The sequence below is a fragment of the Lagenorhynchus albirostris genome, chromosome 21 (genome assembly GCF_949774975.1).
Source record: "Lagenorhynchus albirostris chromosome 21, mLagAlb1.1, whole genome shotgun sequence".
NCBI classification, from domain to species: Eukaryota; Metazoa; Chordata; class Mammalia; order Artiodactyla; family Delphinidae; genus Lagenorhynchus; species Lagenorhynchus albirostris.
In genome coordinates this window covers 7,621,517-7,647,092 of record NC_083115.1, presented here as the reverse complement: position 1 = coordinate 7,647,092, position 25,576 = coordinate 7,621,517, and the positions used below count along the sequence as shown (strand labels likewise).

At 42.3% G+C, this 25,576-nt stretch overlaps 1 protein-coding gene across 2 annotated transcripts in view; it reads left to right on the top strand.

The window, feature by feature from the left end:
* Positions 1-25,576, top strand: part of UNC5D (unc-5 netrin receptor D) — a 603,667-nt gene that overhangs the window by 486,047 nt on the left and 92,044 nt on the right. The window contains exons 5-8 of one of the 2 annotated variants that reach the window (XM_060136403.1): positions 1,313-1,493; positions 2,342-2,509; positions 4,282-4,446; positions 22,235-22,267. In XM_060136403.1, coding sequence (XP_059992386.1) covers positions 1,313-1,493; positions 2,342-2,509; positions 4,282-4,446; positions 22,235-22,267 — 547 coding nt within the window. The remainder of the gene's footprint in view (positions 1-1,312; positions 1,494-2,341; positions 2,510-4,281; positions 4,447-22,234; positions 22,268-25,576) is intronic. The other variant, XM_060136404.1, reaches the window with a different exon arrangement.

The window sequence follows — 25,576 nt, the reverse complement described above, 5'->3', positions numbered from 1 at the left end:
TTTTTTTGGTTGTTTTTTTTTTGCGGTACGTGGGCCTCTCACTGTTGTGGCCTCTCCCGTTGCGGAGCACAGGCTCCGGATGCGCAGGCTCAGCAGCCATGGCTCACGGGCCCAGCCGCTCCGCGGCATGTGGGATCTTCCTGGACCGGGGCACGAACCCGTGTCCCCTGCATCGGCAGGCGGACTCTCAACCGCTGTGCCACCAGGGAAGCCCTGAATTACCGTTTTGATGTGTCTGTTAAATTCCTGTGTATAACACATACTGATAACTAGAGCTAAATGGTTATCGTCAAACAAGAGCTGCGTCTGGTGCTACCGAGATGGCATGAGAGAGTGGAGACGTTGTTTAGATGTGGTAGCAAAGGACAAAATGGGGAAGGAAGGCAGTTAGGTCTGGGAAGACTGGTCTGCTTGATGAAATAAGAGATGTAGGGATGGTGCAGCCCAGCTGTGGGGAGGATGAGAATCCAGGGAGTAGAAGGTCTCATCTGGGTCTTCCTCAGGTGTCCAAGGAAAGAGAACTTTGGACCAAGGATAGGATTAGCGTGGAGATGGAAAGAGGGAAATAGGTTCTCTAGGAGCAAGCTAGAGAAAACAAACCAAAGATGGGACTAGCCTACGCTCAGAGGATGTGAAAAGTGAGCTCCTTTGGAAGGGAGACAGGCTTAGATGTCTGGGGTGCCTGATCCGACCTAAATGTCTGCTGAATCCCTGAAGTAGTAACATAAATGATCACCAAAGAAACATATCCCCAAAAGCAGGGAATATTGAGATCTGAGTTTCATTTATGTGCCTATGATTACCCAAATCTGTGTTACACTGGCCTCTAGACACCATCGCACCTTTGTTAAAATGTGTTCAAATGGAAACATATTGACTTCAAACCCTGTCTGACAACATAATATCCTCTCCGCACAAATTACAAAGTCTACATATAGGTGTTGATTTTTCTGAGCTCCATTTTGGGCCAGTTATTAAAATATCATCATCGTCGTCGTCAGAGTTGTAACACAATGAAATATAATGAAATGACCTAATTACAGTCTTTCCTCTCTCCCACTGCATTTTTAGAAAATAGGTCAAAGTCAATAGGATATTTACGTTCTCTTCCGGCCTCCAGTTTAGTAGCTTGAGTGTTCATGTCCTGAGAATACCAAAAAGGATGGGATATGGAATAAAGATTTTTAAAAATCATTGTTGCTACTCTGAATGTTAGGTACAGCTCTCTCCCATATGCCCTAACTGCTCATCTTCCAACTCCAGGAAAGTTCTTTTTTTTTAATGACTTATGAACATTGCTGTCTTCTGATAGGTGGAATGGCTAAAAAACGAGGAGCCCATTGACTCTGAAAAAGATGAGAACATTGACACCAGGGCAGACCACAACCTCATCATCCGGCAGGCGCGGCTCTCGGACTCCGGAAATTATACATGCATGGCGGCCAACATCGTAGCCAAGAGGAGGAGCCTGTCAGCCACAGTGGTGGTTTATGGTAAGACCAACCCAAAGGCCAGGAATGGATAGAGAGAACAGAAAGCAAAGAGGTAGAGGGAGGTGCATTTCATTAAAGCTTTCAATGTTTAGAACGGAAAGGACTTTGGGGGTTATCCATTATAGCGTTCTCTCCTGCCTCACCCCTTTGACAGGTGAAGGCAGATGCCTGTTTCTCTTTTATCCAGAATTGGACTTCTGGAGATAGTCAGTGACATTTTCGATCTCTTTTCAAAATAATTTAAAAAGTTGTTTGTTTTCTTCCATTGTGTTTATATTTGAAACGAAATGAGGTGGGCAACTTCTGCTTCCCACTCTTCGCAAACCCAACATCCACCCCCGTCCCATCTTCCCCAGACCTGCTGTCGGCACCTCCTCTCCTGGCATATGAAATCCACCAAAAACAAACATGACTATTTGCTGAATATCTCAGGTATTGTATAAATGAAATTCCCAGCTATTGAACTAAAGGCACTCCCTTCCACAGTAGAAGAGCCCTGGGATTTATTTTTGAAGCATTTAAAGTTAATAGAAATTCAAATGCTGACATTTTCTTCTTATACTCCGGATTTTCAAGTGCTTTAGAGATACGCTGATGAGTTCTTCCTATGGTTCATCATTTCCTTGCAATGCAAATTCTCTGTATCCCTCCTGTATCAGAAGAGTAGATTGAGGGGTGGAGACTAGATCAGCCCTACTGTTGCCTCACGATGGGGCAGCCGGGGGAGGGTCTCCGCCAGTCTCTTGGTACTCAACTCACAACACAACTCACAAGTGGCTTGCACATAGTAGGCAATCAGTAAATACCTCTTTCCTTTTTTTTCTCCCCTCCCCATTTTTCTCTCTCAGTGAATGGAGGCTGGTCTTCCTGGACAGAGTGGTCAGCCTGCAATGTTCGCTGTGGTAGAGGATGGCAGAAACGTTCCCGGACCTGCACCAACCCAGCTCCTCTCAATGGTGGAGCCTTTTGTGAGGGAATGTCAGTGCAGAAAATAACCTGCACCTCTCTTTGTCCTGGTGAGATATATGTAGATTCCCTTTTCCCTTCGGATCCACCAACATTGTTGAGCTGGTATGAAGCTTTCAGTAGAACCTTCCTTTCCAAAGTTACCATCTTCCAAGTTCTTCGAGTGGAGCCTTTGTCCAAAGTGCTAATGTGGAACTCATTGTAATAGCAAGAACGTGGGTGAAATACCTCTGTTTGGGGGCATAATTTTTTTCTTAATACTCAGATGACCCTAGACACTCACCATCAATAAGCCAAATGTTTTGACGTATTTTTATACTACCAGTGTTTGATTGGGCTAAGCCATCCCCTTCTCTCCTCAGGTTCTCCCATTTTGTAGCATTCATCTGTATAATAGGGATTAAGTGAGTTGTTTATGAGCACAAAACAGGTACCAAATCCTTGACCTTTTATCATCAGTCACCAATCAACTAACCTCATCAGTTTTACCTTTGTATTTATTGGCAATATAATTGGCAGAGATTGTATCACAGCAGTTTCCATTTCGAATGTGGGGTCTGCTTGCCTTCCTCTCTGAGTAGAGAGAGGTTTCATTTACCAAATATGGCTTTTATGAGTTCTTTTGCTCATCTTACTGGCTCTCACCCAACTTATACAATGAGGAGTAGCTGAGACGGAAGATGACTTTATGAATGAAAAGCATATCCTCCCACTGAGAAATCAATTGATCCTGGGTCTCAGATGCATGATCAAACATTAGCTCCAAGGACACTGGACCAGAGACTCGTGTCTTTAAAATGGCGAGTCTAGTTCCACTCAAAGCTAAGGCCAGGCTCTCAGCAGCAGCATATGCTTGGAGCTTTGTTTTGAATTTGCATTCCATATACATTTATTGACTGCTTACTATGTGCCAGGTACTGTGCAAGATACATGTATACAGGTAATGTCGTTTAGCTCTGTGTTGTGATTTTTATGACCCCCAGTTGACAGAAATAGTGAAGTCAGGCTAAGTGCTTACTTAGGGTGCTTCACCCAGAAGTTGACAGAACCAAGATAAGGACTCAGACATTTTGCTTCAAGTTCAGTATTTGTATTTTACCCTGCTCTTGCCTAGCTGCTCTAGATTAAAAATGGCAGTGTCTTCAGTAACCCACATAAGCATGGTTGGCCTTTTCCTGGGAGATAGTGGGACACTTGTCTCCAACAGCTGCCATAATCTCTAGGGTGGTTTTCTAGGAGAATTAGTTTCAGTTTGTCCGTTTCTACGTACAGCAGCAATGCACGACCCAAGAAATTCTATTTGTGTAAGTCTTGGCGTCTTGGGGTTTGGCTGACCTGTTTCAGTTTAATACTGTCAGTATATATGGGTTTAACTTTTTATTATTGAGGGGCTTTTAGGACTTGAAGAGCATTTATTCTGCTCTCTGTTCTAAACCATGAACCCACAAGGAAGCGGTGATTACCAGTGGTTCCTGCATGTAGTGTATCTGTCCATCTGAGATGCACTTGGGCATGAAAGATGGGGAAAGAATGGATAATAACATTATTAGCTAACCCAAGGGCATGGGTAATTCAAATATTTGCCCAAATTCAGTAAATTGGTCTCATCCTGAAATAGCAAGAGAATTACGCCACTGCTTTTGTTAGCCTGTCTCTTTAGGAAAGAAACCACGGAGAGAAGATAAACACATATATTATTTTGTTTTTGTGGTGGTGGTGATGGGTTAAAATCCAGCTCTAAGAACAACAGCGGCCCTGGGGTGAGTCTCCCAACAGCTGCCAGATTCATTCTAACGATGGTTCCCTCTGTTTCCCTTTGAAGTGGACGGGAGCTGGGAGGTGTGGGGAGAGTGGTCAGTCTGCAGCCCAGAGTGCGAGCATCTGCGGATCCGCGAGTGCACAGCCCCAGCCCCAAGAAATGGGGGCAAATTCTGCGAAGGCCTAAGCCAGGAATCCGAGAACTGCACAGATGGTCTCTGCATCCTAGGTAACACCTTCTGTTGCACGTCTTCTGTGTCTGTCCAGCATAGGAAAAGAAATGCCATGACCGTTAATTCGGTGAAATAAGTTCACAGAAAACAAAATCTCCCAGAGCAAAGAGAATATGGGTGAAAAGTGTCGAACAGTAGACAAAGAGATGTTTAGTAGAGGTGGGGTCATTTTAAACATCATTATCACTGTCAGTTCCACAAATGCTATGTTTATGATGGACGTAACCGGATATGATCTGAAGATACATGATGAAAGAAAATGAGTTAGGCTTTTGAGCTTAGCAAGTCTTTTCTTTTAGGGGCCAGCATTTTTAGGTTTGGTGAAATTCTGATACAGATCACCATATGCTTGTATTTCTCCCAGGAATTTTACAGCACTATCAAGTGTTTCGTGGTCCTCAGGGACCATGGTTCTGGAACAAAGGGACGTGTTGTGACTGTTGCCTTACACATGGGGGGAAAATATGGCACTGAGGAGGTGGGTGGGTTTTGTATCAAATTGGTCTGGCAAGGCAGGAAATAGAATGATCATTTCAGAACTCCCAAGCCTTTGCTTTATTCCCGAGATTACATTACAGCCATCTTCAAGTGACTGTCTGCCTGGTTATGAAAGTACGGGAGGGTCAAATAGAGCCACATAGAGATTGGTTTTAATTTGGTGCTGTCCTATACTAGCTTTGTGGTCTTGGGCAAGTCATTTAGCTGCTTAACTTCTCTGACTGTAAGTACCAAAAAAGTACCTATTTTTGGTTATTGTCAAGGCTCAGTGATAAAATAATGTATTTGAATATTTCATGGAACAGAATAGGTGCTCAGTAAATATCAATTCCTTCTCTACTTGCCCACTCCGATGTGCTAAGTTGTATTTGATTAGATCCTTCAAAAACAGGAGATTCAGGGCATACCTATTCTCTAGAACCAGGTTGCCTTCTTGGAAAACATCCAGCAAAAAAGAACAGTGTAGTTCAATAGTGTGTCATCTTTTCAGGAATATGTGTCCTTTTTATTTGGGAAGATTATGGTATGAAGGAAACATCTAAGTTGCATTTTTTTTTCTGTATCAGTATGACTAGCTGTGCTTGAAAGCATGCCTCTACAAACAGTCGTATTTTCAAAATAAGTCTAAATGGTTAATACATTGAAACATTGAAAGAAGCACTTTCTCATAGCCCATAGTTCCTTTGTTTGCTGGTACTACTGCTGAGTAGCCTGCGTGTGTCAGATACAATACAAGGGTCTGTAATTAAAGGGAACTTACCCACCAGTCTCAGTGATGAAAGGGCCTGCTCTCGAATAAATACATCCCTTCCTAAATGTAAGGAAACATTTTTTTAAAATCAGCTGTATTGATGTCTAATTTACATATGATACAGTCCACCCATTTTAATTGTGCAGTTGGATGAATTTTGACAAACATGTACGGTTGTATACACCATCACAAATAAGACAGAGAACATTTCCATTAATCCCAAAAGTCTCCTCACGTTCTTTTGCAGTCAGTCCTTTCCTCCTACCCCAACCACCTTCTACTTTCTTTCACTTGACATAATGCTTTTGACGTTCCTCCATGCTGTTACCTCTATCAGTAACTAGTTCTTTCTTATTCGTAAGTAGTACTCCATTTGATGGATCTACCACAATTTGTTTATCCTTTCATGAGCTGACGGACATAGGGTTGGTACCATTTGGGGGCTACCATGAACAAAGCTTCTATGAACCGTTGTGTACAGATCTTTGTGTGGACATGTATTTTCGTTTCTTTTGGGTAAATACCTAGAAGTGGGATTGGTGGGTCATATCATAATTAGATATTTAACTTTATAAGAAACTTTCCACAGTCGCTGTAATCATTTAAATTTTTACCACTAAGATGTAACTGTGCTAATTGTTCCACATCTTTGCCAACACTTGGTATTGGTCTTTTTAAAGTAAGTCATTCTAATGAGTAAGTAGATTTGTGATTTTAACTTGCATTTCTGTAATGGCTAATGATATTGAGCAAATTTTCATTTGTTTATTGGTCATTCATTTATGTTTTTTGATGAAGTGTCTATTCCAGTCTTTTCAAATGTAAGGAAACAACACAAACTCATTAGCAAGAAGTTTAAGGAAATGTGTCTCTGGCCACCCTTGACTACCACCAGATTTATCTGAAATATACCTTTAAGGTATGACTATTTTTAACATGTTTTTTAACATATTCTTCCATTGATTAGGACTGTAGTTAGGACTCTAATCTCATATATCTTCTAAAAAGCTGTTGACAGTATAACTATGTGGCTACTGATTATAGTTTAGATGATCATTAGACACTTTTGAAATATTAGAAATAAGAAAGTACTGGTTGAATTTTAGATGACCATAGTAATAACCTTTCCTAACAACCAGCAACTGAGCTTGAGCTTGGGAAAATTCTATGAATGTCAAGCTTCAACCTTGGTTGACTGACACTTAGAGTTACTGATTGAAGACAGACAATGGTTAGCTCCTAATGTGAGAAAGAATTGTTATCAAATATGTAAATATTATTCATTTGCACTTGTATTGCAATAGATAGTTATTTTTTAGTTGAGTAAGAGTTATGTTTAGGGCTAAAAGGAATTACCAGCACTAAGAGGATAGTGACCAGTCTAGATCCCAATTTTAAAATCTGAGATATTGTATTCATCAGGGTTCTCCAGAGAAACAGAACCAATAGGATACGTATGTAAGATACAGGCTATAAACATACGCACATACATACATACATATGTAAAGAGATTTATTATGAGAAATTGGTTCATGTTATTATAGAGGCTGGCAAGTCCAGAATCTGCAGAACCAATGTCCCAGTTCAAGTCCAAAGGCTGGCAGGCTGCTATAGAACCAGGAAGAGCCAATGGCCCAGTTCAGAGGCTTTCAGGCAGGAGAAGTCTCTCTTACTTGGGAAGGATCAGGACTTCAGCTGATTAGATGTGACCCACCCACATTATGGAGGGCAATCTGCTTTTCTCAGCCTGTCCATTTCAATGTTGGTCTCATCTGAAAACACCCTCACAGACTAATGTCTGACCAAATATTTGGGCACCTCATGGCCCAGTTGGGTTGGCACATAAAATTCACCATCATAAACGCATATGTACTTGGGAAGTCCCAAAGCATAGTTCTTTCCTTGGAGCCAGTCAAGCCGAGGTTCAGGAAATTGCTTTAATTACTGAATGAAACCCTTCTTTGGACATTGGCCATGTGTGGTTTTAGTCTCACATGTGCAGTTTAGTGGATATTCTGTTTACATTTTCCAACAGTGGAAATCAAACGGATAGGGAAACAGTGAGGTTTAGAATATGTTCAGCACTGAAGGTTGAGAGCTCTGTGAAATCCCCTCATGAGTTTAAAATGCCGTGTAAGCCTTTCCTTTCTGTTCAATCTATTCGTTCCCCTATTCCCTTTCCTACTTAAGCATGAGTTTTTCTAGCATTCTTTGTCTCTGTAATATGCATATTAAGATGTCTGTCAGACATGATCAGAGACTCTTGATGGCTACAATGACTAAGCTTCGTGATGGAAAAAGAGTGAAGCCTGTGAAATCATAGAGGTGAATGAGATGTATTTACACATCAGTGGGAAAGGGGTATGTATGTATTCTGCCCTTTTAGACAGAGAGTGGCTACTCATGTCAACAAAAATGAATAGCATTTTACTATCTCTGCGGGAATCAATGAACAGCAGTCTAGTTAGATGATGCCAACATCACTCTATGCTTCTAGCTGGTACCTCGCCAGGGTGCTCTTGGTGAAACTAGCTGTGCTCTCAGGATAGAGATCCAGTGAAGGTTTGGTTTGATTAAAATAGCATTTGGCAACAGCTCTATGGAGCAGTCGCTTCCTGAAAGATCTAGGTCATGTTCCAATTTGGGGATTTCCTTCTTTTAAATTTTCTTCCCTTTATGCCAGATACGACCCTAAAGCAAGTCCTCAATTCCCAACTTCTCTTGGCAGTTACACAATGACATTGCTCGGCTGTTGGATGACCTACAATTCTTTGCTTTTATTTAGCTCTCAACAAAGCATCTGGATTCCTTTTGTTGTCCCTGAGGGCTGCATTCCTCCTAGAGATGGAGCTGCCAGCTCTGAGTGATCACTTTAATATTGGGGTATGGTTGTTGCTAGGTCGGTTGTGACTGTGGCACAGGACCTTAGTGTTATGCTATGACAGATGGCCACACCTAAATGCCCTCAACAAGGAAAGAAATGCCCCAAGACCGGGGAGTGTAGGATTGAGCAGTTGGTACCAATAGCAGTGAGTCCGAGGTTCCAAATGACAAGCATAAACTAAACATCCAGGGCCTTTACGCTAGAACAGTTCTTTTCGAGGAAGATAATTACATGGGATGACCGTCGAGAGACAAGAACTCGTGGATCCATGTTTTTTAAGCATTAACATCAAAATCAGGTAGTTTTTTGACCGCTGTCCTTCCTACTTGCTGAACTTAGCTGCTTCTGTGCCGGAGGATCACAGAAATGTCCATGTAAATGACACGTACGTTCCTCATTGGCAGGAACAGAAGGGTGAAAATAGTGGGGTGTTTAGTTTGAGTCTGAGAAGTAAGGGGAGCCTGCTCCCTCTCCTTTTTATTCCAGCAGATGAAAAACTAAGGGCTTTGGCTTCAGAGGACTGAGTGAATCTGCTTCAGAGGGGATTAGTGCCCAGATGTGCAGTGAGAACGAAGCCAGAGAAATGTCACAGGGACCCAAAAGAGAGAGGAAATCTTCAAGGCTGAGCTACCTGATAGCTAATCAGTCCTTCTTGTCAGGATGTGAGATAGGTCATTTCAACATTGACAGTTCAGAAATGGAAAGATCAGTTACATCGTGCTTTGTTTTCATTTCTCCTGAGTTACACTGATAAGAAAAGTTGGAGGTGACAGTTTGGAAACCCCATCAAGGATAAAGATGTCTATACAATAGCAGGTTCAAATAAACATCCCCAAGCTACATCTCATAATCTAACCACATTGTCTGTTGAACTATCTACTTAAGTGACCTAAAGGAAGCACGTGAAAAGGTGAGCCTGTAATCACATCAGAGTACAGGTTGCCTTGGAAGCATTTTCTCATTGTTATCCATTACAGTAATTACCTGGGTCCCTTCCCTGTATTTCTTTAGGGCACTGAATAAGAGAATATTCACTCCAGAGTTAGCTAAGTGCATCCGAAACAACTCTTACTTTTTGCTAGTGGTTTACAGAATATCCGTTTCATATATAAGATTATAACAGATGGATGTCCCTTTACCAAAACGAAAACCGTCATGTCCTTTCTTTGGGCAGAGAGTCAGGAATCATGTTGGACTCTTCTAAAAACTTTTTGTTGGATAAGGTCATATTTCAGGGCCTGCTGCACCACATAATTGGTTAATTATAGCACAGTAAAATTCTATATAGCAAAGAAATAAAAGTGGCATCAGCAAGATAACATGCTAGCACAATGCATTAAGTTGTCATGAAGTTTCCTACTGCTTGTTAATTCTCCCAAGTAGTTTTAATGTTAAAAACCCATTTCCATTCCATTTGTAGTACATAGTAGGTATTCCTTTTCCCATGAAGATTTACCCTAGAAATACCCAATAGCTGCCTTTCTGCATAACAAACAGTTGATTAATTCAGAGTTGCCTTTATGTAGACAGCATAGAAAATGTGGATATAATATTGCAGACCCACAGGAGTGATAAGAATGTAGATTTGGACATATGTGGTGTCATTAGCAACTTAGCCACAATCTCTCTCCCATGCCCCAATAATACTTTCCCGTTATGAGACCCAATAAGAAGACCAGTGAATAACACGCTTTAACGAGACAGAGTGAAGTGGCTCATAACAGAAGTTTCCGTTGTGCTTAATTAAAAAAGAAAATAGAGATAGCTCAATACTCATATGTCTTAGTGAAAGCATTTTTTTAAATTCTACAAGGCTAAAACTTTTACTTTTGTGCCTTGTGGTAAGAGGATTTGAACTCTAGTGCCACATCCTGTGTGGAATTGAGCATAAAAAGGAAAAAGAATGAGCCACATACAGCAAATTACCATAAAATGTCTCCGCTTTGTTATCCACCCTCTGTGGACTTTTCTGCATTTATGCCTTGTTAACAAGAAGATAAAGACATCTGATTGTCTTTTTGAGCATCATCCCCCTTCCAAGTAAGGACTGACCTTCATCCATTGGCCCATTGATGATTGATATGTATTTAGTAAACCACTAAAAATCTATGGCCTCAGGCATAGAAAATAAATTTATGGTTACCAAAGAGGAAAGTGGGGTGGGGGATAAGTGAGGAGTTTGAGATTAACATACACACACTACTGTATATAAAATAGGTAAATAACAAGGACTTACTGAATAGCACAGAGAACTATACTCAATATTTTGTAATAACCTAAAAGGGAAAAGAATCTGAAAAGAATATATATATATATATATATATATATATATATATAACTGAATCAGTTTGCTGTACACCTGAAACTAACACAACATTGTAAACCAACTATACTTCAATTTAAAAAAAATCTGTGGCCTTTCTTTTCAACCAGCTCTGAAACAAGGACTTAAGATGCCTTTTTTTTTTTTTTTTTTTTTTGCGGTACACGGGCCTCTCACTGTTGTGGCCTCTCCCGTTGCGGAGCACAGGCTCCGGACGCGCAGGCTCAGCGGCCATGGCTCACGGGCCCAGCCGCTCCGCGGCATGTGGGATCCTCCCGGAGGGGGGCACGACCCCGCGTCCCCTGCATCGGCAGGCGGACTCTCAACCACTGCGCCACCAGGGAAGCCCTAAGATGCCTTTTGTGATGCAGGAAATTTTCCCTCTGTCATCATCATCTCTTTATTTCTTCCCAGACGTGTGCCACATGTACGTAGTCATGACAGAGTAACCTACATAAAAATTTCCTTCTCAGCTAATAGAAATCAGTGCAATTATTCTGTTTCTTTCTTCTTCTTTTTCCTATTCTGTCAACTCCCCCGACCCACCACCACCATATTTCCATATGAACGTTTACACTGGGCTTACATTCTTTTGGTGGAATTGGACAGGAAGTGCTGTCATACTCCAGAAACATGTCTGGAAGATTGTTTATCTCTGAGGCATCTTGTTAACTTTGTTCATTTTATGAGAGGAATTGAAATAAAACACCTCTCCTGTAAATAGGAAGGACTCTAACATTAAATTTGGGCAGCTGGAGAACAGGATACATAACTCCATATCACATTAGTTAGAGAGGGTACACACGGTACGCACATCACATTAGAGAGAGAGGAAGAAGACTAAAACAAAACCAAACAAAACAGAACAACCCCAAGAAAACCAGATAGACAAATAAGAACAGATCCCCGTGACAGTGTAAACTGGAGACAGAAACCCCAGTAGAAAGCTTAAAAACATTTCTTAAGGACGGGAAATTTTAGCCACAGGGCCAGATAGTTGATGGGAATACAAATTCATTACAAAGAAAAGAGAAATATTTTGTAGATGGCATCCCCAGGAAGCACAGGGAAGGCACTGGCTCCTAACTGGGGATTGCGAGAAGGTACAGAGGTTGAGTTTCCATGAGGGCTGGCCCAGGATGGGCCTGGGTTGAGCTGGCATTGAGAGCAAAGGCTGAATGGCCTTACAGCATCCTCTGTGATTCTGAGTTGAGATGTTATTCTCTTTCTGAAAAATTAGAAATGGACATGAACCTAGAATTGAGAGAAATGAATGAGCTGAGCCTATAGGATTTGAACATTTATCCTATAGGTAACAGGTCGAAGAATCCGGGCTCTGGCGTCAGATTGCTTGAGTTTGAATTTCGGTTGCAATGCTATGAGCAAATTTCTTCATTTCTCTAACCCTAAATTTATTCCTCTATAAAAGAAAAGTTATAATAGTGTCTATTACAAAGGGTTCGTTTTGAGGAGGAAATGACCTGAACCATGCAAAGCATTTGACATCTGTAGTAAGCACTCCGTTTGTGTAAATAATAATAATAATGTGTGTGTCTTCTAGTAAAGGGATTCCTGCGGCAGAAAAAGTGTGTTTTCCATGTTCTGTGGAAGAGTTGACAAGTGGCACTTTAGATATTTTGTTAAAACATTTCCTAATATATCTGACTAATATAGTGTCTAATGAAATAAAATGTGCTTCACATTAAAATCTATGGGACACAGATTGTGTTCTTTGTATGAACCAGTTCTGAGGGGTAATTTGAGACATACCGTTGGTTGGAGGAACACGGTTTACAAGGACCCTAACAACTCATGAGGATTCTTCAACTTGGTGTCAGACCAAAGTGTCAATATCCTTTCCCAGAAACGTCTGAGAAGTAGCTGAGAGAACAGCTCTTGATTTTCCAGTCTTCCTTTGCAGGGGGGATTTAGTTATGAGGAGGAGACAGACCAGGTGATCTCTGAGGTCCCAACAAGTCCTAAAATTCTATGATTGTAACAACTAATTAAAAATAACTCAAGGGGAAGGCCCGGGAGAGAAGCCTGGATGGTCCCCAAGTGAGAAAATCATTCTTCATTATACTGAGAGCTTCCCTCGTGTTATGAAATACACATGTTCTAACAATTGTGTTAGAAAATAAATTTTCATAAAGCAAATTCTAATTTGTCAACACACATTTAAAGATCCTTTCTCACTGGTGGGGGAAAATCGCCCACATGCACTACTAGACCATACACAGTCTCCACATCCCAGGGTTATCGTCCTGGTGCCGGCTCTTCTGGATCAATGGTATCTGTTACATGTCAACACTTCCATCATTCGACATTCCCACATCCCCAGATTAGCGATTTCGGCATTATTTTTTGTATTTTTAAAAGCTATCTAATAGATTTGGTCAGTAACTAATGATATCCAGAGTCAGGAAGTTTCCAAAATTTAGGCTTTCTGTCCTATAAAACAGACTCTCCCCATCTCAGCAGTTCTGTGTATTCCAGATCCTACCTCTGCGGTCTATTTAATCAGGACTCCACAAAACCCTGGGTAAGAAATATGAGTCTGGATTAGAGAAAGATTTAATGTCTGAGATCATAGAGTGGACCAGCCATAAAAGAAACGGCAAGAACCCAACCAGGGAAGTGATTTAAAACAGAGTAATGTACTCCTGTAAAGGATTCAGTGCTCTCTGGGGTGTGCTGAACAAAGTGAATTAATAGAGGTGGAGGAAACGTCTTTGTTTTGATTCTATATTTTCTCCTTACGTTACAAATTAAATACGTGTGTGTCTTCAAGAGCATTGAGACATGTGATGCAGAAAGCGAAGATGATATGAACATCACCAGCATGCAGTATCCTTAACCCTGGCCTTGTCCTTTTTCCAGAGAAGTGTCAGCATCCTCCTAAAAGCCCCGGCCTTGCATACATGTGTTTGGGAGAGGACGACGTTAGTGTGCAGTGGAATAGGAAATTGCCGTGATCGTTTAGAAAGAGATCATGGGGTAGGGAAAAGGGCTGTGCACTGGGAGTAAGGAGTCCTAGGTCTTAGTTCAGTTGTTTTGTTACTAGCGTGTGACCTTGACAGATCTCTCACCATCCCTTGCCTTCTGTCCATTACTATCAAACAGGGGCGGGTGGGGGGGAGGCGGGATACGGGGTGCTGGGTGATCTCTAAGCTTCATCTCAGTATAAAAACTTGAAGTCATCATGATTTTACAGATACTTGTCTTTTAGCCAGCTTTGAGGAGATATTCTAGTTCAGTCACACCTAAAATTCACCATTTGGATGATGAATATGCAGGGTGATAGGGGGACATCTTTTAGATCTGAAACAAAGGTAACCCCATCCCCTCCCTTCCCAGCAAAGCCGGTTGCCAGCCACCCCTAAGAACTGAGTCATCAAAGCAGGCCTCTAGCATCTGCTCCATTCCCTTCATTGAGAAGCTACAATGTCCTAGGAATTCATACAGAAATTAGGAAATTTAGGGACCCTGACTTTGTAATGATCGTGATTGAAAGTACATACAAGGCTGAGTAGCACTCATCTGTTCAACAAATATTTATTGAGTACCTACCATATTCCACTTACTGTTCCAGGCACTGAGAATAGATGAAAAACACAGATATAGACTCTACGTGCCTGAGGCCTGAGGAAGCTTAGAATAAAACTACAAGTCAAAGATTCACAATTCAGTTTCTTTTTCAGCATTTTTTTTTTTTTTTGGTAAGACAGGACTGATGTCCTGTGTATATCAGTTGCTAAGTATTTCTTTAGCAGTCAGTGAATAGTCATCATAACACCCTCCCCAGTCTCACCACCCCCACCCCCAATCCATTCCCTACCCACACCTCCCTATGACCCAGCAACTAAAGGGACCGCCCTGGACACAGCAGAAAGTCACCGTGACCCTATGTCAGGGCTGGTGCCTACACTGACAGGATGCTTCTAAACTATTTTTAAATAATTTGAATATCACTCCTCCCTTAAGGTAAGGAAAGTGATCGTGATGACGTTTATCCATAGATGATTCCCTTAAGCTTGAATTATAGACCCTGAACATTTATGGTTAGTTTTGAGTGAGTGTGTATGTCTGTATACACATACATATATTTTCCTGTTGTGAATAGAAGGGAGGGAATCAAAGCAAAACAATTTACAGCATAGAAGAATCTTAATATGCATCTTCCCTCGGAGCAGAATTGGAAACAGTGCATTTTATCACTTTGAGGCCAATTGCCGATAAGAAAGTCTTTGCAGACAGATGCTTAAACATCTTTGCTGTAACCCCAAAGCATACTGTACCCTGTATATCCATCATAAAAACAAACTAACCCACAGTGAATCGGTGGGAATGGACAAAGGTGGTAAGAAATCTAGACATTGAAATGATTTAGTTCAAAAATGAAATATGCAAATGCCCCTTGGGAGTATGGTCATTGTGGATACTTATTCATCTGAGTTTAGGACATACAAAAGACATTCCTATAAGAGAAGTCAAATTTGAAAGAAGGAAGAGGGAGGACGACATCATCTCATGCACACAAATTGTGTGATCTGGCTGAGGGGCCATTGTGGAAGGTCTTTGTCATCATAAGTCATACCCATGAGCTGTCTCTTGTAGTACCCATCTGATTTCCCCTAATTAATACGATGGGATCTTGAACAGTTCTTTGGTAGAACATATTAATACAGCTGATCTTCATTTACTGATGTACATCTCAGATCTTACGGGTTTTTATTCAGGTGGAGGGTTTTGCCATTCAGTCCTGGAATTTCTCTAATTACCCAGATAGTTATCTCTGAGGAAACCAGTGATTCCTCTAACAGACGTAACCAACTGGAAAACCCTGGGAGGAATCTCTCAAAACCTCCTGTTCTCTGTACTTGTCCTGCATGGATGGATGTGCTCAGAGTGCATTTTTTAAATTTTTATTTTATGTGGGAGCATAGTTGATTAACAATGTTGTGTTAGTTTCAGGTGTACAGCAAAGTGATTCAGTTATACATGTATCTATTCTTTTTCAAATTCTTTTCCCATGGGGAGGGGTAAATTGGGAGTGTGGGATTGACATATACACACCACCATATTTAAAATGGGTAGCCAACGAGAACCTACTGTAGAGCACAGGAAACTCTGCTCAGTGCATTTTAAAAGGGGCAGTAGATCTTAACGATGGTCTATACAGGCTGGGAAGTGGGGAGAGGAAGCAAGAATTGAATTAACTCAGTAACTTGGGGTAAATACGGTCTCTGAAGAGTCATTTCTGAGCAGGATCTTTAAATTAAAAAAAAAAAAAACCCCGAAAGAAAAACGCAATGCAGAAATTAACAACTGAAAAGAGTGAAAAACGAGAGATGCGCTGTGTTTTCCATCGCCGGAAGAATTTCATGGTTTTTACAAGAGCTGGTGGTTGTGTTCCTGCATGTCCTACAGCCTTAGTGAGCTCTCACCAACCACAGGAGAACAGAATAGAATCCCTGCTTGTCATCTTCAGTGTCTGCCTGACACGTTCAATCACGGTGGTGTTGCCAGTGAAAGCAGACCTAGTGTTTATCTAATTATCTGCTAGTGCTAATACAAAGCAGGTCCACCAGATCTTGGGATTTCCTGCAGCTTTGGAGAGCATGCAGAGGGCTTCTTAATTATTTCTGGTTATGGGAGAAGAGGGAAAGCATGAGTAAATGAAACACACTGATAATCAATAACTTCAACTTTTTTTCTCCCAATCAGTAAATAATCAAGCAAATAGCTTTTAATTTCACTTCTCCTGCTACTTTTTTTCTTGCCATGATCCTCTGTTGCAGTGCCAATTATTTGTGAGCTCATCATTTAAATATGATTTTCATGTTCGGAGCCCATAACTAGTGGTGATGACAAAAGTATAAAATCAATCAGATGAACACTTACAAAGTAATATATTTTGAAAGAAATTGCGTAGTATTTTAGCGAGTATAAGTAAGATAAACTGTCTAGAGCAGGGAGAGATTTCTTCCAACAGAGTAGTAATCACCAAAGATTTCATGAGGGAATCAGAAATTGATCTAGGCATTGGAGAGAGGACATTTTTATATAGGAGGCTTGGAGGGAGGAGGGTGTCCTTGGAGAGGAAACAGCTTGGGCAAAAGCACTGAGAGTTCACGGATTGATCGGACTAGAATATGGATTTTTGCTGAGGTGCAGCGGAAACTGAGTCACATTTGATGTGGTGGGACCAGTTAATAGAAGACCGTAAAGGTAGACAGAGAAATTGGCCATGACGTGGAGGCTGTGGAATCATGGTAGATTCCTACGTAATGATGCTAGAGAATTCTTCCAGCAAACAAGGAACTAGCCAGAGAGAATGGGCAGAGAAGACTGAATCTGCCACACAGTTCAGAATCAGCTCCTAAATAATTTGTGATTGCAAAGACTGTGGAGGGTAAATTAAAATAAAACTGAATTCAAGAGATATCTTTTGGGGGGAGGGGAAAAAGGTTCCAAAGCATATGATCTATGAAGAAGGAAATAATGAAAATGGTCTTTGGAGATGAAAACATGGGACGTGTCTGGTTTAGTGAAAAGAAGGGCAATCGTGAACTCTAATGACACGTGTCAACTGCTGCCCGGCAGGAGAGAGCTGTTCCGGCTACTGTCCTGGTGGGCACTTAGTCCACACGGAGCGGCTTGATGCCTGGGTCTCAGGAAACGTATATGTGTGGCATCCAAAACCCATAGAAGCCGATTTCAAATAATCGCAAGGCACGGGTTTTGAGGGCAGCCCCTTGCCCAGTCTGTGGGTTGGAGATTGAATCCATCCATCCACATGTGTCATCTTGCAACGTTTCCGTAGTGTAGTTGTCAGCACGTTCGCCTTACACATGTGTCATCTCTCCTTATTCTGGCTCACTTAGATCCGTGGGATGTGGGCTGCATGCAGCTGGCCACAGTTTTTCCCTGGCAGAGAAAGGATCAGGCTGGATGAGGGTGGGTGGGAAGGTAGGAATGCAGCCATAAATAGCTTCTAAGAACAATGGAAATGCTTTGGGAGCATGCCATATAAAAAGGAAGCCAAAATTTAAAGGAAGGTGGAAAAGAAATGAATCACCACCAAAAATAAAAACGTAGATTGTGGGCTTCCCTGGTGGCGCAGTGGTTGAGAGTCCACCTGCCGATGCAGGGGCCCGCGTACCGCAAAAAAAAAAAAAAAAAAGGTAGATTGTCCTCTCTCTCCCCCTCCCTCCCTCCCTCCCTCCCTCCCTCCCTCCCTCTCTCTCTCTCTCTCTCTCTCTCTCTCTCTCTCTCTCTCTCTGTCTCTGCCTCTCTCTCTCCCCCCCTTCTCTTCCCTTGCCTCATATATAAGTATATATCTCTCTATGCACACACTCACCACACGCACGGCAGACACAAAGCAATATTTGCAATACAGCACTGAGACAAAAGCAGATCGCCGAACAGTATATAAAAGACAATTCCATGTTTTTGTAGGTAAAAATGATCAATTACTGTCAATTTCATGTCGTTTCCTGCTAATATATATGTAAGCATATATGTGTGCACGTAACCTTATATGTATATAAAATCACAGAGGAAAAAAGCCTAGACTTGTATATATAACAACATAATAGTGGTTATCTCTTGGTGGTGGAATTATGGGGGGTGGTTTGCACTTATCTGTATTTCTTTGATATGGTAAGTGTAAATAATAAAAATGAGTTTTTAAAGAAAACACTATTTAAAACACTATTAAAAATAAAATTTAAAAAACACTTGCACATCTTTAGCCTGTAAATACACAAAATCACTATAGGACTGAGTTATCATTACCATCAATTTCTATTTACCCAGAAGGTACCTCTTGGTGTATAAGTTAGACCCTGGGAAAACTTGTGATTTTCCCAAACTACAGCTCAGCCGCCACTGGCTCAGAATTACATTTCTCTTCCTGCAAGAGAAAATGGGCCCTTCTGTACACTCCAGCTACCCCAAAGCCTCTTGGGAGGCAGAGAGGAACTGGAGTTGAGTACACAGAACCCCAGATTTGTTGCCAGGAAGTGGCGGTGCCCTCAGTAATCACAAAAACACAAACCCCTATTAGGAGTTCTTGGAGAGGGGCCTAAGCATGGGTATTTTTTTTTTAAAAAAAGCTCCCCAGGTCAGTTGAATATGCAGCCCATGTGAAGAACCATGGCCCTAATGGATTAATTTACTAAGGGGCCATTTGAACATGGCCTTGGAGAGAGGTAAAATTAAAACAGAGAGGATTTGGTTGACCAAGGCCAGTGACTGCATGGCCCTGAGCCTTGTGAGAAAATGATTATGCAAACAGAATAAAAGAACGTGAACTGTGGGTGGGCCATTCTTGCAAAACATAGCGAGGTTGGTGGTAGCCCTCTCTTGAGCTCACGGTAGAACAATCTCTAATCAGACATTTCAAGCTGGGAAAAATGGTCTCTGAGAGCAGCTTGCTGACAAGATACTGCTTTTCAGAAAATACAGCAGAACCCAATGTTGATGCCGATGCCAGGGGACTAAATCTCTTGGGCACCAGAGACTTCCAGCCTTTTCCGTGAGACGATGCAGGTTAACACACGTGCTGGATCTCAGCATAACACACGCGATGGTAGAGGAGCGGCCCTTTGAATAATTTTGACTCTGCTTTCAGAATTCATTTCAGGTGGATTTCTGTGGAACGTCTTTGGTAGTTATTCTAAAGATTTATAGGCGTGAAAGCAGGGTAGCACAGGGGTCTTCTTTACATGGCAGGAAAGGGAAGTTTCGACTTGCCCTTGGTGTCAGCAAGCAGAGGACAGGATTAGGCACATGTTTCTTCACTCCCGTTCAAGGACCCCTGAAATTCCCTAGAATTTCCGATTTGGAGCTGTGCCTTGTCTCCACGCAGTAGCACATGAGTCACTGTTGTCCTCTGAACAAGTATGATGATCATATTCATAACATGTTCAAGTTTTTATTCATCAGCTGCTATGTATTGATGGCCGAACATGTGCTAGCCTGAGGCTGCATGACTTCATGGTTATCATGTTTAACCCCCCGGGACCAAGCTTCAAGGACATTTTTATTTCCATTTTACTGTGGGGAACACTGAGGTCACAGAGATGGATGAAGACGATCCAAGATTTAAATCCATTTCTGATCCTGAGAGTCTGCACTAATCCGTGTCAGTAATGACGACGCCGGAGCTGGGTGTCATCAGGTCAGAGCGGAGGATGCTCTCTTCTGCTGCTCTGTGCCTCCATGTGGCCCCCGCCCTCTATCTGGGGACTTTAGCCCTGGGATTTTCAGCTCCATTCACTCTGTCTTTTTTTCAGAGCTGTACCGGGTAGAACTCTACTACCCCAGTTTTTTCACATCTTGGCTATATTCGATTTGTTTTTCTGAGGAGTAGTTATACATCTCACCTGTTTTTAATGGAGTTTCATTTTGCTACCTGGCATAATCTTCGTTCCTGTGGTTTAGAAGGAAGAAAATACTGTTAAGCTCAGCCAGAGTTCTAAACAGATGTTCTGCATGTCTCTTTGTGTTGTCCTAGCAATGCATCACTCTCAGATGTCTTAGCCTTGGCCTGCCAGCATGGCTCTGCCCATGCCAAATGCTTAGAGCATACGATAAGCAAAAACTGAAGTCGGGTTAAAACCACCAAAGTCGTTTTGTTCTAGTTCTTCAGTGCATTAGCATCTGGACTTTGGGCGGGACCACCTGCTCTAAGGAAACTAGTATGGCATTGAATCTGTGCAGTAAGGGAAATGCAAGGTTTTGGTTTTAAGAAACCTGACTGTAAGAATCTGAATATGATCCTATCAACTTGAACACATTATTCTATTTTATGAGGATTTCTTTTTTAAAGAAAGATTTGTCAGATATTACCCTTTGCCTGTTAACTTCCCCTCATTGTAAAAAAAACAATGGTGGCCCCTTTGCAAAAGTGTGATCTACACACAACTTTTATAAGCTACTTCCATCACAAATCAGATGGCAGAACACACAAGAGTTGTATCTGAAGCACACGGCAAGGGTTTTCTGTCAAAATCAGTATTAAGTGCAGGGAGTGGGTTAGGCTAAGAGATATTTCGGAACCTAGGGATTCGGAACCTAGCTGTGTCTGTCTGCCTGGGAGGGGTTACGGTGCAGTCAGCCAGGTAATATTTATGAAGTTCTCAAATGTGTACTGTGCGAGATTTGATTCAGTTAAAAACATAATCCAAAATGACAGGATCTCACCCCGCTTGGCTCGCCTTCAGGCAAAGAGAGGAAGGAGGCTACACAAGGTGACTTTTCAAGGTCCCCTGCCTTATGGGAGTCTTTGAATCCTGAGCAACAGCCCCCGTGCTTGTAGTCAGACTGTTCCATCTACACCCTAAGAAGCCGCGAATGAGAGGGATGGTGCACCCTGCAAATCCTCTGGAATTTGACACGGTGTCAGACCTGGTCTTCCCAGGTTTCTGCGTGGTGGTGGAGTTGTGTTGGCCTGGGATGGGACCAGGGGCAGGAGGAAAGGTTAGTGGAGGGACTGTGGTGTAAGACAAAGCAAGCCACAGGCACCACGTCTCCAAGTGATTTGCAAGATGATTGCAAAATATTTGGTGATGAAAGATGGCAGGGGATGGTGGATGAACGGCCAGCCATGAAGAGAATGGATAAGAATGTCTAACTTGCTTTAGAAAAGACCAAGTGTCTTTTCTCTGTATCCATCTCATCTGACCGCTGCCCTTCTCAATAGCATGATTAAAAAGGACACCTTTCCATTAAGAGAGATCATCCACATTTTAACAGATGATCAAGATCTGAAACAAAAAAGTGTGATTTCTTCAAAATAAACCTTCAACACGCTTGCAATACCGTAGCACCTATACCCAACGAGAACGGAAGAAAAGCAGAGTTTGGAACATTTTATCCAGACCATGATAACTGCAAACCAATGCAGGATCCCTTTAAATATTTATTCATGGTTCATTTTTCTATCATCATATATAGTGAAATAGCATCCCTTACCTGAGCAGTCTTCTGGCTGTATATAAAAAACGGACAGGCGGCAAGCTCACTGCTCTCATCACGCCGATAAGAATCTAACAGATGCAAGAGAAAGAAACCAGTAAGCCTGAGGGATTTTTTTTTTTTTGAAGGAATGAAGCAGTCATCCTAGAAAAATATTGCAAAAGAGAAAAATTTTAAAAATTAGAATGAAAAGGATAAATATGAATAACATAACCCGTATTGTCTGCAGAAAGAGAGAAAATGTTTCCTTTATGGAGGTAGACGTAAAGGGATATAGGAAATATATCTGTTCCGTGTAAATTATTAAATGCAACTTTCTTTTTTTCTCTTTCTTTCTTTTAGATAAAAAACCTCTTCATGAAATAAAACCCCAAAGTAAGTTATTCTTCCTCTTGTGAATATCACTTATTCTTATATTTTTGCTGTTGTATTTGTTTAGGAGCCAAAGAGAATTGAAGTTCCTTCGAAAGATCCAGGGCTTTCGGGGGGCTTCTCATTGGGTTTGGAGTCACATATCAGAGGTTTAAATGGAACAGAAATATGCACACCCCCTCCCCTCCTTCAGAGTAAAAGTAAATCTCTCCTCTTGATTCCGCCTGCTGAGAGCAGTCCATTTACCTGCAAATGTCATCTAGGACTCTTATTTCTGAGGAGATTTATCTCATTAAAATTAATAACTATTTGTCAGTACAGGCTTTCATGAGAGCAGCCTTGGGCAATAGCCTGATTACAAGACTCTCCACCTAGGAAGGGGCAGGGGGCGCCTAAGAGAAGAACCCTGAAATCCATGGCAACTGGGTAGACGAAGAACCAGTATTCCACAGTGAAAAGGCCAGGAATTGAACCTGCTGGGTGGGTGCTGGCTCGAGGTCTCTGTCCCCTGGCTTGCTTCCTGGAGACGCCTTTGCATTCTCTCCATCTTACGCATCCAGTAGATCTGGGGGACGGAGCACAGCTTGAATGATTGGCAGCTCGGCGTTCAACCCCAGGGTGCTCAGCCCCGGCTGAAACTGAGGGCCACCGGAGGCCGTTTATAAATCCCGATTCCCAGGCTGTACCCCAGTGAAATCAAAATGGGAAGAGGGGATTCAGAACACAGGAATCCCTAGTATCAAAAGCTCCTCAGGTGATTTCCATGTGCAGCTTGGATTGAGAACTATTTTTCTTAGAAAAATAGTTCTCGAGGGGCTTCCCTGGTGGCGCAGTGGTTGAGAGTCCGCCTGCCGATGCAGGGGACACGGGTTCGTGCCCGGGTCCGGGAAGATCCCACAGGCCGCGGAGCGAGTAGGCCCATGAGCCATGGATGCTGAGCCTGCGCGTCTGGAGCCTGTGCTCCATAATGGGAGAGTCCGCGACAGTGAGAGGCCCGCGTACTGCAAAAAAAAAAAAAAAAAAAAAAAAAAAAAAAAATCTCGAAACCTAGATAAGCGACCACAGGCATCAGAATCTTGAGTTATGGTGGGAGCTTGTTAAATATGCCCCCCCTCATAATAGAACAAATTAATTTGAACACCCAGTGCAGGGGCAGCTCCTGAGAATCTACATTTTAATATGTTCCCCCAATGATTCTCAGAAATATGTAAAGTATACCACGGTATCATATAGACGTCAGAGTCCATATAGAAGGGCATCTGCATTGCAGCTCTTAGCAATGGTAGAAAGAGACAGCTCCCTAGCCAGTTTGGTTTGTAAAGCTTGTGAAAGACATTCTTGACCAGTATCTCCTATTTTGGTCGAAAATGAATGGCTTTTGATCTTTTAAATCCTAGGGTATTAAAATTCAAATAGCATGGGAGAGTTAACAGCTTCGATTAACCACCTTCTTTGAAAGAATTAAGACCCTGTGAAAATAGACAGAAATCGGTGCCTTGGGATGGGGGTCAGGTGACATGAGAGAAAGATGCAGTAAAGCTGTGATGTTCATACTTCAGATGTTGCTTCAGGCAGGCTTGAGATAGAAAGATGCCATAACTTCTGGAGCCTGAGAACTTTACAGAACAACAGAAACAAACCTTCTTGTTTTCCCTGCTGTCTGCTGCCCATAAAGTCGTTATTGGGACTTAGGCAGTAGCCCTCCGGAGTCATGCATGCTGGATTTGGAACTCATGGGAAGACTGAAGGTGGGGAAGCCTGATGGGGGGGTGTGCGTGTGCGCACGCATGTGAGGGTGGAGGAGAAAAGGGGGCACTGAGTGTTCGGCTTGTGTCTGGGCCAAGGCCTCAGAGGGACTGCTGGAGTAAGTGGTCCCCCAGGGCTTCCTGGTCACAGAGCCCTCACCCTCCGCTGGCCCCCGTGTGCCGCCCGAGCAAGATTATGGGTATCCATGTGGCGGCCAATGGGAGAGTTCCTCAGAAATGCATGTGTGTTTTTTGAACATTAATTTCACGCTTAGTTTGTGAGTCCTGTGCCATTCTAATTTGGGTACAGATTTGGGTACATTCCAGCCATAAGCCCCACTGTGGCTAGTTCAGGTCCTCGGGGACTCGTGAATGAGGTTTTGCTTGGGGTTCTCGCTCCTCTACACCATGCTTAATTGCTGGATACTGCCACGGAATCGCTTAAACTGTTTTAATTTGTGATTTCCTAAAAATAAAACCTTAACAGAATCGATGTGATTGCAAAAGGCTCCCAGAGGCATCGGCTCCGGGTTCTGGAGGCTGCACGGTTAGGAGTGCGTTATATGAAGGCGGGCTGCGGTGGTTCGTTGAAAGAGAGGGGCTTCGCTGAAGATTCCGTGAATCATCACTGATGCAAAATCAAAGTCAATTATGAAGATAATTGAGAAGCAACCTGTTCCTATATATAGCTGTGCACATGAGCCTCCGCCAGGCTGGTTGGATGGAAACCATTCCTCGGAGCCTCCCGGGCAGATCCGTGTGAGGCGGGCTGAGGATCCGGCTTTGAGTTGCGGGGAGGTGTGAAAAGAAAGTGAAATCTTAAGATGCCTGTTGGCAAATCTTAATGACAAACGGGGGGAAATATGTGCACAGCATCGCTCCTGAAAGCACTTATTGTAAATGAGATAATTTAATCAATTACGTTTCCTAATGTACTAAACCGAATGTTTCATTTTCTGCTTCTGCACGTCTTAAATTATCTTCAGGTGTTTTAGGAGATTTAATCATAGTTAATAGAAACTTCATTACCAGCAAATGTGCTTTCAATAAATGTTGTGTAACAATGTCAGGAAGTGCAGTAAAATATAGTAGGTTCCGAATGGCAAACATGTACCCCCAGAGTCAGGCTGAAAGATGGATGGTCATGTGCAGACAGACTCCTGGAGGCTTGGGGATGAGGCTATCTGAGGGGCTGTGAGCCCCCAAGGAGCGACTGCTTCAGTAAGTGCACCTTAGGGATGAAAAGGCTTCAGCTTCCCCCTAGAAAATAACTCAGAACATACTCTTTCTCCATCTCCTTTCCACGTAGTTGTTTTGTGACTAGTAGAAACGCACGCTACACACGAATCCCATTAATCGTTCTAGAGTCAGTTACCTCCAGGACTTCGCCAGTTGAATGTCTCCCAATAACCTGAATCTCAGCTTTTTCAAAATTGAATGTGTCCTTTTCTGTCCCTGTTTTTAACCCAGGCCTCTTCCCATCTTCTCTAGTTCAGTGAATACTATGCCTTTAACTCAGCTGGGTCCCACACTTGGACAGCCTCCTAGACCCCTGTCTTTTTCCTCT